The sequence below is a fragment of the Bos grunniens genome, chromosome 2 (genome assembly GCF_055505025.1).
Source record: "Bos grunniens cultivar Pamir isolate PY7600 chromosome 2, Bosgru_T2T1.0, whole genome shotgun sequence".
In the NCBI taxonomy this organism is placed as follows: Eukaryota; Metazoa; Chordata; class Mammalia; order Artiodactyla; family Bovidae; genus Bos; species Bos grunniens.
In genome coordinates, this window is record NC_141166.1 from 45427592 (window position 1) to 45441964 (window position 14373).

Sequence of the window (14373 nt, forward strand, 5' to 3'; positions counted from 1 at the left end):
GACAGGAAAAGGGCTGAGCACAAAGCTTCCCCTTTTCTCTCTCCCTACCCAGTGAATACGGAATAAATGTTCAATAACAAATATTTTAGATTCCTGCCCACTTTCAAAAGCAGAGGGGATATCACTAACGGAATGCTTACACTAGTTTTATTTCATCTGATGGTCGAAGTAGCTCACTGGATATTCCTGGTTTAGTTAGTGCTGAAAACACTTGTCCCCGTTCAATCCAAGTATCATCATCAGACTTTTCTAGTCCCTTACACATTATACAGCTCAAAATATTGGTCAGTAACTGAATAAGCTCCTCCTCACATCTCTATAAAAAAGATAAATATAATATTAAATTATTGGAGGGAAGGGTTGTTAAAAACACATAAACAGAACTATCAGGTTTATAGATTATAATCATTTAACATATTTTTAAGGTGTCTGGATGAACCTAGAACTTTACTAGGAAGGCCCCAGAGATGTAAAGAGAAATAAGACACTGGCTTTGCTCTCAAGACACTCACCACTGTGGGACTTCTAGGTGTCTAATACCTTCAATCATGAGACTTGGAACATGAATAATATATGAAGCTATTAACAATTACACATTTCTGCGGTTAGACATATAAAAATAAAAACACATTTGGACAAATAAGGCATCTTACCTCTTTGTTTTCAAGTAAAGAGAAGTCATCACTAAAACCCACATCATTTGTGACGCTGCTTTCTTTGTCAGGCTGTACAGGAAATGGCTTCATGGACTCTACTGGGGAAGGAGTGCTAGGCAGGCTGTCTGGCATTTGACTTCCACCATCACTCAGTTCACATGAATCAATTCCACTGAGATCTAAACTCAGAGGTGAAGGGTTATTATGCCAGAATTCTTCTTGATTCTCTGATTTGAAAGATAATTCTCCCATCGAGCTATCTTCTTGAAATAATGGCATGTTTGAGTCTAGAGAATGTCTATCCTCCAAACTCCACTCATCTGAAGACACATGAGCTGAGACAAAAGAGGCAATTTTTTCTTCATCTGTCTTTTCGTCAAAGTTCCTCTTCATATCTTCCACTGATATATTTTTATCATTGTCTTTCACTATAATAGCCCTATTGTGCTTATGAAGAGTATTTCCATTTTCAAAATTTGCTTTTAAAAAAAGCTTAACTAAGGTGTCTTGCCAGCCCACTTGTTGAGATATCTGATGTGCTGCATCTGGCTGGGACTGCAAAATCTGTAGCATCTGCAAAGAGATTAAGAATGCAAAAATTTGTCAAAAGGTAAATGGTACTTTACATCAGAAACAGTTTCAGTTATTTCATGACAAAGTAATTTAATAAAAACTTTGGAGGATACATTTTCAACAGATTATGTTCTTAACTAGATTACAGACTATTTGGAGGGCAGACACTGCGTTCGCAACTAATCTGAGTATGAGTCATTGTATATCTAGAGTAGGGATATATTCAAATATTTGCTGAAAGATAAAAAAGAAAAAAGATAAAATAATCCTGCACATACCAACATACTCATGTTACTAACTTAATTTGGTCAGAGAAAAAATATAAACTGATTTAAGGCATATATAAAATGTAATAAAGTTATATCCTCTCAACTAAATACTCTCCATGAGCCTACTATATTTGTTTAGCAAATACTGAACATCAACTATGTGCCAAAGTACTGGATAGTTCCGAGACTTTGGCTACCTACTGCCAAGAGCTGACTCACTGGAAAAGACCCTGATGCTGGGAAAGATTGAAGGCAGGAGGAGAAGGTGACAACAGAGGATGAGATGGTTGGATGGCATCACCGACTCAGTGGACATGAGTTTGAGCAAGCTCCAGGAGACGGTGAAGGACAGGGAAGCCTGGCGTGCTGCAGTCCACAGAGTCACAGAGAGTCAGACATGACTTAGAAATGAACAACAACTATGTACCACGCACAGTTCTGACACTGCTGCTGCTGCTGCTGTCACTTCAGTTGTGTCCGACTCTGTGCAACCCCAGAGACGGCCTCCTACCAGGCTCCTCTGTCCCTGGGATTCTCCAGGCAAGAACACTGGAGTGGGTTGCCATTTCCTTCTCCAAGGCATGAAAGTGAAAAGTGAAAGTGAAGTCACTCAGTCGTGTCCGACTTTTAGCGACCTCATGCACTGCAGCCTACCAGGCTCCTCTGTCCATGGGATTTTCCAGGCAAGAGTACTGGAGTGGGGTGCCATTGCCTTCTCCGGTTCTAACACTAGGGTTTGGGGAATCATTAGAACACACAAGAAACTTTGAAAGACCCTAAGTACACAAAGAATAATGTCCCATATTATTTCCCCCCCAAAGCAAAGTTAATGGGTTGCTTTTGCAAAAACATTTTTTTTTCATTAACTATATGGTGCAAACAAACAAAAACTGAACTTTAATTCCAGAAAACTATTTCCAATGAGATGGATGCTGCTATTTAGCTAGAATAAGAAACTGAAATTAAAGAGTAGATATTGACTTGACAATGTGTATGATCTCTAGAATCCCAAATGACTTCATATTTTTTGGATAAAAAAAAAATTTCAAACACTGTATCAGAAATGCTGTTAAAAGTGGTCTGGCCCCAGAACCCAAGTGCTCCCCACTACACCACACTGCCTTCTGGTAGAGAATAGGAAGGGTACTGGGGAAGAGCAAAGCCCAACCATAGAGCATAAAGAACTCTACTTAGTACTCTGTAATGATCTATATGGGAAAAGAATATTTAAAAGTGGATATATGTATAACTGATTCACTTTGCTGTATAGCAGAAATACAACATTGTAAATCAACTGTATTTCAAAAAAATTATTTAAAAAATAAAAAAAAATTTATAAGAAATGCTGTTAGGATCTTTAAGATTTAAATCGCAAAGCAAATTAACTTCTAAGTAGATGGAAAGAACTCAGCTCCCAGTGTTTATACAGTATCTCTTTATCAGAATTTCTAACTCTGACAAATTTCATAGCAGGAGATGAATTATATCAGTGTGGACTTCAAAATTAATGGTTCTTATGTACACTGATGCTGGCACAGAAAGCAGTTGGGTCAAAGTGAGTTACAATGACATGTTAAGTATCTTTCCTCACTTAATGCTGTCAATCAGTGAGCTACTATGCCTCTGTCAGTGCAAACTGTCAGCTTTAAACATACTAAATCTTGGTGGGCAAAGAAAACTTTTCATGATTTTAAAGTTTCCATGAAATAAGACTTATTGTGCAGCTATTTTATAAACACCTAATGAATAAAAACTAGGCTGCACTGGGAGAGGTTTCTAATTGCACACTGAGAGGAAAAGATAAATTTACATTTTTCTTGCTTCAAGAAAAATATAGCAAAATCCATTAATATGTAAAATATGAAAACTCTTTGAAGAGCTATTACATTTCATGAATTATGTCCTACATATGTATTACCACAGACAGGTAAATATCTGTGTTAAAAAAAAAAGCTCCTAACAGAAGTTTGTTAACATGTAAAACAGGAAACAATCTAAAATGTCCATCAATAGGAAACCAGACTATACTTCATAGAACAGTCATAGAATAAAAAACTATGCAGCTGTTAAAGAGAAACATGGGAACTTTCCTGTGGTACAGTGGATAAGAATCCACCTGCCAATGCAGGAGACATGGGTTTGATCCCTAGTCCAGGAACATTCCACACGCTGCAGGGCAATTAAGCCCGTGCACCACAACTACTGAGCTCATCATGTCTAGAGCCCGTGAGCTGCAACTGCTGAGTCTGCATGCCACAAGTACTGAACCCCAAGCACCTAGAGCCCTCGCTCTACAACAAGAGAAGCCACTGCAGTGAGAAGCCCGCGCACCACAACAAAGAGAAGCCTTTTGCTCACCAAAACTAGAGAACACCTGCGTGGAGCAACAAAGATCCAGTGCAATCAATCAATAAATAATAAATAAAATAAAAATTAAAGAAAAAAGGAGAAATATATATCCAGATTTACTGGCGGAAAAGTACTGTGACATAATTAGGGAACAAAATTTAAAAGAAAAGCAAGGAAGCAAATTAAATACCAGACTGGTCATTGGTTGCCAGTAGAAAAGGTTTTAAGCAGGAAGAAACACATGGGATAACCATTCATCAACTTAAAGGTTAAATAAGTGGACTGAAGGCAAATCATTGTTGGAATACACTCATAAACTACAGAAAACCCTTTCCATAAAGGTCAAAAGATTCAGAAACTCTAAAATATGGTATATGAATTAGAAAAGGTCACAACTGAAGGATCTTAATACAGAAAATACGCTCTGGGAATGTATTTTTGACTCTGGGAAGGGCATTATTTCCAGGAGCTCATGTATGGTGAAGAAGAACAAATTTGTATGCTATATTTCTTATTATTACATAAAGTTGCTGCTGCTGCTAAGTCACTTCAGTCGTGTCCGACTGTGTGACCCCATAGACAGCAGCCCACTAGGCTCCCCTAATTCACTTCAAAAAAGTAAACTATAACATTATGTCATATAAAAGATATTAGAACTTATATCTGGTGAAAAATACTTAATCTAAAGGTTATTCACAATAATACTGAAATTCTTAGAGTATATTTTTAAAGTTTACTAACCTTTCTGCAGATGACCACCCTGACATTTATATAGGCTCTGTGAGATATATATACCACAGATAACAGATCTTTGAAATTAATAGCAGGATCTACGATAGAAAAAAAAAAACAGTTAAAATTAAGTACTAGAGAAAAAACAAGAAAGATATGTGAGTTATATATAAGCTGACATATTCATTTCATTTATACTTTTTTCCTGTTGTCAACAAACATGCCTTTTACCCCCAACTTTATTAAGATATAACTGACATAAAAACATGGTTTAAGGTGCAAAACACAATGATTTTATATATATATATATATAGGGAAATGATTATACAATAAAGTTATTTAACACATCCATTATCTCACATAGTTACCATATTTCTTTTTGTGGTGAGGACATTTAAGGTCTTAGCAACTTACAAATACACAACACTGTATTGTTAACTACAGTCACCATGTTATAACTTAGATCCACAAAACATACTTAATTTACAACTGAAAGTTTTCACTCTTTGCACCTTTACCCATTTCCCTCACTGCCCCAGCTCTGGCAACCATTCGTCTACCCTGTTTCTCACTTTCCCCCCGCCATAGGTTAAGTGAGATCACATGGCATTTGTCCTTCTTTGCCTGACTTACTTCACTTACCAGATTGCCTTCTAGGCTTTTCCATGTTGTTGCAAATGGCAGGATTTCCTTCTTTTATATGGCCAATATTCACACATATATACATGCCTGACTTTTGTTACTGATTTATCTGTCAATGGACACTTAGGTTGTTTCTGTATCTTGACCATCAAGAATGATGGTATAATAAACATAGCGGTGCAGATCATACCTCTTTGAGATATGATTTCATTTCCTTTAGATATATACCCAGAAGAAGAACTGCTGAATCATGTGGTAGTTCTATTTTTAATTTTTTAAGAACCTTCCAAAGTGGCTGCGAATTCATATCCGTTGAATCTGAGCTGACTAGATGTGAATTCAATGGACAGTCAGCTCAAATTTAATGAACTCATGTCCACTGGCATGAATTTGGACATGAATTTGAGCAAAATCCAGGAGAGAGTGGGCAGAGGAGCCTGGCATGCTGCAGTCTATGGGGCTGCAGGGAGTTAGACACAATTAAGAGACTGAAAACCAACAGTAGTGGCTGCACCAATTTATAACACATTCCCACCAACAGCACACAAGGGTTCCCTTTTCTCCATATCCTCACCACCAGCACTTTTTATCTCTTCTCTTTTTGGTAACAGCCAAACTAACAGGTGGGAGGTGATATCTCACTGTGTTTTTGATTTTCATTTCCCTTAGAATTAAGGATGTTGAGTATATTTTCATGTATTTGTTGGCCATTTGTATATCTTCTTTGGAAAAATGTCTATTCACATCCTTTGCTCATATTTTAATTGGATTTTTTGCTATTGAGTTGTATGATTTCCTTATATATTTTAGATATTAACTCCTTATAAGATTTGATTTATAAACATTTTCTCCTATACTATAGACTGTATGTATATACTTTTTGTATAAAAGACTTTTCCTTTTGTTGACGGTTCCTTTTGTTATGCAGAAGTTTTCTGGTTTGATCTAATCCCATGGTTTATTTTGATTTTTATTACTTTTGTTGTCTTACGCAAAAAATCATTGCCAAAACAAAGGTCAAACAGCTTTTCCCCTATGTTTTCTTCTAGTATTTTTACAGTTCAATTCTTACACTTAACCCTTTAATCTACATGAGTTAATTTTTGTGGGTGGTGTATGGGTCCATTCTCATTCTTTTATAAATGGATATTCAGTTTTCCCAACCACGTTTATTGAAGAGACTATCTTCCCTCCATTGAGTTCAGGGATCCCTTATCAAATACTAGTTTACTGTACATGCGTAGTTTTATTTCTGGGCTCTTGATTCTGTTTCACTTTTTTGTGTGACTATTTTTATGCATACTGGAGCACACTCTTTTGATTACTACAACTTTGTAGTATAGTTTGAAATCCCAAAGTATGATGCCTCCAGCGTTCTGCTTTCTCAAAAAAAGAATGATACATAATAGTCACATAAATGCCGAAATAACTGTTTCATTTTGGTTAAGAATCACAGATATGTTTAAATTTTACAAAGACAATAGTTTTAGAACGTTCAACATCTTCCTCAGTAAACCCAAAATAGCTGTTGTTTGATTGCCTAAACATACTGTCCAAACTGCTTGGATGTTATACTTGTATTACCTTCTTATGTATATGTCTTATCAATAAAATGATAAACCACTCAAGACAAAGAAGCTTATCTTAGCTCTTTCTGAATCTCTAGCATCTGATATAAATTCCATAGTTTGTAGTAAGTACTAACACAAAGGTTTATAAAAGAAAAATCAAAAACAAAAAAGAATATCTAAAATTAGTTTTCATTTTTCCTTTAAGATTTTAAGCTCTGTAAAGAAAAACAATATCTTGTACACGTTTTCTCTAATGTCCTTTTCTTTTTACATAGTCAATTATTTGCTTATCACTCAGTCAATAAACATCAACTGAAGGCATGCCAAGTAAGGTTCCATGCTATGCTCTGGGGAAAAACAACAAAGGTATATTTGAAACAGTATCCGATGAAAGCCTTGCTGAATCAAGTAACAGGTAATTTTAAAAGCAACCTGAGGAAAGAGGGGGAAAGAACCTTCTGAAGAAAAAAAATTTAGAGCCATCAAGTAGAATTATATGATGATGAAGAACATTTCTATGCATCAGTATTTTTAGCCTTGGTCATACCTGTATTTATAATTTGATTGGTGAGACTTTTAATGAGAGAAGTATTAACAGGTGCTTCATTAAGAAGGAGTCCAAATCCTGAGTAGCCAACTTCTCTGAGTCGAATACGTTGTTTACTTCGTTCATAAACATTTGTGCATTTCAACATCTGTTCCATAACCTGGGCACAATGGTAATATATTCATCTCAATATAGAAAACTAAGAACTGTTGTCACTTAGGTTAACATTGAATAAATATTAGTGTACAATGTTTTTGAAGCATCATTTTATTCCTCAAGAATTTTTTAAAAATGGCACTAATAGGGAAGACTATTCCATATCTTGCTATAATTAAAAAATGAACTTAAAAGCAACTGCATTTGAATAATTAATATGTTTCAAACCCTGATTTATATCAATTTCTTAGTAGATAAAAGAAATAATTTAAAATTTTCTTTTAATGGCCTAAAGTGTAGAGGGAAAAAATCCTGTAGCTTGCAAGAAGAACAAACGTGTGCTCTGAAATATAAGAAAGATACTTCTAGATCAATCTAGTAATCTATTTATGTGATAGTTGTCAAAATAATTTTCAACAACAAGGAAATACTGTGAAACACCTCATCCATATGTTAAAATGGAAGAATAAATTAGTAACCTCAAACATCTTGAAGGTAAATCAATAATTTTACAAAATGACATACTGAAAGCTTTTATGAAAGGGTAATCTTGGCAAAAGAGTATCATGAACAACCTCTGCGGGGCCATTTTTGAAGAAATGACATTAAATCTCCATATAGGAACCGTGTATGGGTGCATGCTTTAAAGAATAGCTTCTTTAAATTGGTCATCATAACCAATACTCAGGAGAGACTATGTCAGACCATCATTAATGTACTTTTGTTTTCCAAAATTTAGGAATTCCATATTAAGGCAATCCAAACATAACCCCACAAGTAGACTTTATGTCACACTAATGATGTAGGGGAAACAACTGTCACAGGCAATTTGGCATAACAAAGGATGAAAAAAATGCATTTGCAGTAGAAATATGACTGACTTTTTAAATTGTAGTTAACCAAAAAGGTGGAGAGGGTGGCTTCAGTCCAAGTTCAAAGTCTGGGATATTCTGGAAAGCTTAATAAAACATGTCCTACATCCTTTAACAAGTTACTAATTTTTCGACTTCAGTTTCATCTGTAACATGATAATAATAATATCTACTTCATAAAGTTGCTGCAAGGACTATATAAACTATACATAAAATGGGCTTAAAGAAGTAAAAGTGAAGTTGCTCAGTTGTGTCTGACTCTTTGTGACCCCACGGACTATAGCCTACCAGGCTTCTCCGTTCATGGGATTTTCCAGGCAGTAATACTGGAGTGGGTTGTCATTTCCTTCTCCAGAAGATCTTCCCAACCCAGGGATTGAACCCAGGTCTCCCACATTGTAGGCAGACGCTTTACTGTCTGAGCCACAAAATGGGCTTAGTGCTTGATAAATAGTGGGTGCTAAATAAGCTTAGTATGATGGGCTACACAGACCCACTGGAAGTCAAAAGGAGTTAAGAGTTTTTCTATTGAGTATGACAAAGTGGATTTTCCACTGAAATTACTAATCAGATTATAATAATATAGTTTTTAAATACACAAACAGCAAAAACATTAAAAATATATATCAAAACAAACCGAACAATTTAAAATTAGAAGTAGGGATGTGAAAAAAGAATTAACATTCATAGAATGGATATGTTCCAAGTAAATTCATATACCCACAAATGTCCCCAAATATAAAGATGCTTAAGACATGTTTGTACCTTAAAAATGATTTCTCTTAGTTTGTCAGAGTACTTCTGATTTAAGAGTAAGGCATAAAGTATGTCAGCATTTCCAGGTTCAAACAGCAGTAAGAAAAGCTGACCTCTATTTGGGCTGGTACGTAGGAGACTGAAGAGTATGTCCAAAATTCCAAGAAGCTTTTAAAATTAAGCAACAGAAAACAAATAACCACATTCATATACAGAAACACAAATAAAAGTCATAAACCACAGTTACTTAACTAAATTCAATATCCTCTAATGTTTTAGCTTAACTAGATTATCAGAAGTCTTCTGAACCTGCCTTGCCTTTTCCTTCATTATGCTTTTGTTTTATTCCATTTCCTTTTGCACATCCTCTCACTACCCACATTCATCTGCTGAACCTTTCTCTTCCATAAAGTCTTTCTCTTCCATACAGCTATCTCTTCCACAAAAGTCTTGCCTGGTTCCTCAACATCTAACACTCTCCTATGGAAATCTCATGTTACTTCACATTTCTCTTACAGATATTATCATGCTTTTTTTATTTTCATAATTACTTATAAACCTTTCTTATCAATCCCTGCCTTCATTAGGCTAAAAACAAGAATGATAATTCTTTCATCATTAAATACCTACAATACCTAGTATTATTCTATGTATATGTATAGTAAGTATTCAATAAATATATAGTTAAGTATGTAATAAATGTTTGACTAAATTGATCAAGAAAATATTATTAGCAATGAATCATAGCATAGGTGACAATACAGCAATCATGAAATAAGATGATTATTCATTATTCTAAATAATGAGAAGCTTTTGAAGTAGTTCAACCTTATAAGGAAATAGCCTAAGTTAATTTATCTATATAATACCAACTACAAAGTCATATAACCACTAATTACACAATGCATATTTCATGATAGAGGAAAAAATTCTTCAGTCAACATAAATTAAGGCTGCTCAGATTTGGTGTTGAGAGTGGTATAATAACAAAAGAACACAGAGACAGCAACAAAAACACCTATGGTTATATAGTTCCAGGTTTATCAGCTGTGTGACTTTTTAAGTTGAGTCACCTAATCTCTCTGAGCACATATTTTCAAATGTACACATGGGAAGAGTAATCACTGGTCTGCATATTTTATGTCAGTGGTCAAATTCTACCATACATCAGAATCACCTTGAGGGCTTGATTTGGACATATATTTGGATTTCTAAAACATTCTCAGGTAAGTGGGTCCATATATTGAGAACCACTGTCTTAAAGGGTAGCTCTGAGGTATAAATGAATAGTGTATGTGAAAGAATTTAAAAATAGAAATAGTTATAATTTACTCTTTATGTAAAATTTTTATGAACCTATTAAATACTAAAATTTATGTGAGAAATCTACCTAGTAACTTTTGTTAATAGTTAAACATACAATACATAGCCTATGATACAGCAACTTAATTATTAAAACTAACAGGTTTATCAAGAGCATAATACCTGTTCTTCTTCATTGATAGCAGCTATGTAACCCATAATACTTTGTATCTCTTCATGAGTTCCGCCTTTGCTCAGAAAATATTTAATTAGTCCATACAAAGAAGTCCTTATTGTTCGAATATCATCGGGAGACAGCTCATTATATTTACAATCATTCCTAAAACAGAAAATAAACAAGAAACAACTGAAATTTTTAACTTTTACATCTTTGTACTTTTATATATAAAAGAATCCATAGTTTAAAAGATGTTTGCATGTAACTATTAGAATTCATAGTATCTTTGGCTTCTTTTTAAGAAAAACCTTTTTAAGTTAGGAGTTGCAATAATAAAGATATAAATTGTTAAAAATAGTTTATGTATTATGTAGCAGACACAATTTTAAGTGCTTTACACATTAATTTTTCATTTAATTTAATCCTCAAAATAAACATAGGAAATCATACAGTTCTTGTCACAAAGCAGAAAACCTTAGCACAGAAAAGTTGAGCAAGTTGCCCTTGTATGTGATCCCTTGTTCATCATTTTAACCTTCACAATGTCCTGGCTCTCTGAAGTTAAAGGCATCAGAACTTCTAGAAAATATAACAATCTAAGTGCTCCAACCAAGTAACAGACACATTATCAAACTGAGAAGAAGGACATCATACCCATAATAAATCCTAAGTGTATCCAGGAGAAATTGTACACCATACTTCTTTCGGAAAACTCTCCTGCTGTCTTTGATGATGGTAGAAAGATACTGTATGTGACCTAAAATAGAAAGTTTACTCTTATATACCTAAAATAAAAGTCACATAGGTGGTAATAAATTTCTAAAGCAACTATAAAATTTTATCCGACAGCCTGAGCTTACCAATTCGAAAGGGAAAATCTCCACGGTTCCAAATACGGAAGTCAAAGAGTAAATACTGATACATTTGTTGCAGGAGCTGCATATTTTTCTCTAATGATACCTGTTCAATGAGTAACTGAATTGCCATCAATACATTAACATCCATCAAAGCACTAGGCACCTGAAATCCAAACAGAAGAAGGTTCTTGTAAAGTTCAGTTTAAACAATTGTCATTAAGCTATAATTTGAAATGATTAATTCAGAACATCTACTAAATATAAAAATTTTGGTTAGAAAAATATAAACAATTTAAACATTCATTTTTCTGATATAACTCTAGAACATACTCCTAAAATAGTCTTTAAATGATCAAATAACCCAAATACCAAAGTTAACACATAAGGTCCTGAATATCAAAGATTATACACTGTTATATGTAAGATAAGTAGTTCTTATATAAGGTGATTTCATAGAAATTTTTAAAAGCTGCTTGTGAAATAAATTATATTCACTAATATAACTTGTTATGATAGTATAAGTTTTAAAATATATTTATCTACTGGAAAGAAAAAGTCTCAATACTAACTGGTAATTACAATCATCAGAAATATCTGCAGAATATTAGACTAGCTCACCTTCTGAAGTAAGGCTCCAAGAACAGCAACTCCATGGGAGTGAATAAGGTTGTCCTGGTTAATAGGATGTCTTTGAATAAAGTGTTTCACAATCAAGATAAATGTTGCAATTAAATTTCTCTCGAGTCTTGACTCTGTGGGATTGTGAACAAGTCATTAATTATCATAATTACTCTAATCACTTTTATATCAGATGCTCTACATCATAATGCATATTGTAACAAACAAGGAATTGGGCTCAGGAATTTGCATCCTAAAGGTCACTTGCAGAACATAAATATCACAGAAAACAGTGACTGCATATTATACATTTAAATACACATGTAAATATTTTCTCTACCATAAATTTAATAGTGTTGTCAGATTTCTGCTAACAGTACAAACTAAGGATAGTCAAGAGTACAGTCAACATCCTAAGTGTTTTGAACAAAGTATTATGAATCTTCTGAACTCCATTAGGAAAATTAGGAATGGACCACTTCAGCTACAAATGGTAGCAAGGCATTTCCAATTAATTCTCACATTTCTCAATGACCATTTCACATTAATTCAGCTAAATACCTGATGCCTTTGTGGAGGTCAATACCACCCAATCTCCTTCTACAGGTGTTATCAACTCAGAAACTGTGCTTTCATTCAATCCTTCAGGAATCTGTCCTTCACCAAAGTGGCTGATTTGTTCCAATAGAGGAAAGAGTACATTTAATCCACCTATGCAATTTATAACATCCTGAAAGAGGAAACCACAGTTGATTAATCTTAAGATGCATGGGCAATTTTATCATTTAATACCTATTCAGCATGTATCAGGTTATAATTTGCTAAAGTTTTAAGCAAGGTGTACAACAGCCTAAGCTAAAGGAACCTTGTATGGGCATATATATGCTTTAAGGGCAGCCTCAAGGGTCACCATAATGAATACTCAAGAGAGACAAAGCCAGATTTTTTAAAATTTATATTTAATTGAAGAAAAATTGCTTTACAATATTGCATTGGTTTATTCCATGCATCAACATTAATCTGTCTTAGGCACACATGGTACACATATGCCCCTCCTTCTTCAACACCCCTCCCACCTCCCACACCTTGCCACCCCTCTAGGTTGTTACACACCCCCAGTTTGAGTTCCGTTTCATACAGCAAATTCCCATTGGCTATCTATTTTACATATGGTAGTGTATATGTTTCCATGCCACTGTCTCCATTCATCCATCTCTCCTTCCTCTCCCACTCCATGTCCGTAAATCTGTTTTCTATGTCTGTGTCTCCACTGCTGCCCTGCAAATAGGTTCATCATATCATCTTCCTAGATTCCATATATATGCATTAATATACAATATTTGTTTTTCTCTTTCTAACTTACTTCCCTCTGTATAATAGGCTCTAGTTCATCCATCTCATTAGAACTGACTCAAATGTGTTCCTTTTTATGTCTAAGTAAAATTCCAACAGCTTGTTTATCCATTCATCTGTCAATGCACATCTAGGATGCTTCCACATCCTAGCTACTGTAAACAGTGCTGCCATGAACACTGGAGTGCGTGTGTCTTTTTCAGTTTTGGTTTCCGCAGGGTATATGCCTAGTGGTAGGATTGCTGGGTTGTATGGTAGTTTTATTTTTAGTTTTTTAAGGAATTTCCATACTGTTTTCCATACTGGCTATATCCATTTACATTCTCACCAACAGTGCAAGAAGGTTCCCTTTTCTCCACACCCTCTCTAGCACTTGTTTGCGGGTTTTTTGATGATGGCCATTCTGACTGGTGTGAGGTGATATTTCATTGCAGTTTTGATTTGCAATTCTCTTAATAAAAAGTGATACTGAACATCTTTTCCTGTGTTTATTAGCCAGGCCAGACCATTTTTAATGCACCTCTGTTTTCCAAAGTTTACAAATTCAAAAGACAGGCAATCCAAACATGACCCTCTAAGTACATGTCATTATCATTAATGATGTAAGAAGTAACAACTGTCACAAGGCAATAAGGCATAACAAACAGGAGAATAAGTCATGAAAAAACAGAATGTATTTGCATTATAAATATGACTGACTCCTCTAAGTTTACAAAAAAGTAGAGTCAGTGGCTTCAACCTAAGTTCAAAGTGACTATTGTGGATAGCAAAATATATTCAGATATATTCAATATCTTAGACAAGTTATTTCCCAGGACTCAGTTTCCACATCTGTAAGATAAAGATAATATTAATTTCCACTCTGTAAAGTTGTTACAAGGATGAGGTAAGCTAACACACGAAAAGTGCTTAGTGCCTGACATACAGGGGGTGCTATATAAG

General features: G+C 34.5%; 1 protein-coding gene across 12 annotated transcripts in view; it reads right to left on the minus strand.

The window, feature by feature from the left end:
- Positions 1–14373, minus strand: part of NBEAL1 (neurobeachin like 1) — a 164493-nt gene that overhangs the window by 76227 nt on the left and 73893 nt on the right. For all 12 annotated transcript variants that reach the window (XR_015143586.1, XM_086345219.1, XM_086345186.1 and 9 more), the window contains 10 exons: positions 12640–12808; positions 12079–12212; positions 11464–11623; positions 11258–11360; positions 10609–10765; positions 9133–9291; positions 7340–7499; positions 4589–4677; positions 654–1229; positions 141–316 (listed from right to left, as the gene is read on the minus strand). Coding sequence is in view for 11 of the 12 variants with exons in the window: in XM_086345219.1 (XP_086201345.1) it covers positions 141–316; positions 654–1229; positions 4589–4677; positions 7340–7499; positions 9133–9291; positions 10609–10765; positions 11258–11360; positions 11464–11623; positions 12079–12212; positions 12640–12808 (1883 nt within the window). In the remaining variant the exon portion in view is untranslated. The remainder of the gene's footprint in view (positions 1–140; positions 317–653; positions 1230–4588; positions 4678–7339; positions 7500–9132; positions 9292–10608; positions 10766–11257; positions 11361–11463; positions 11624–12078; positions 12213–12639; positions 12809–14373) is intronic.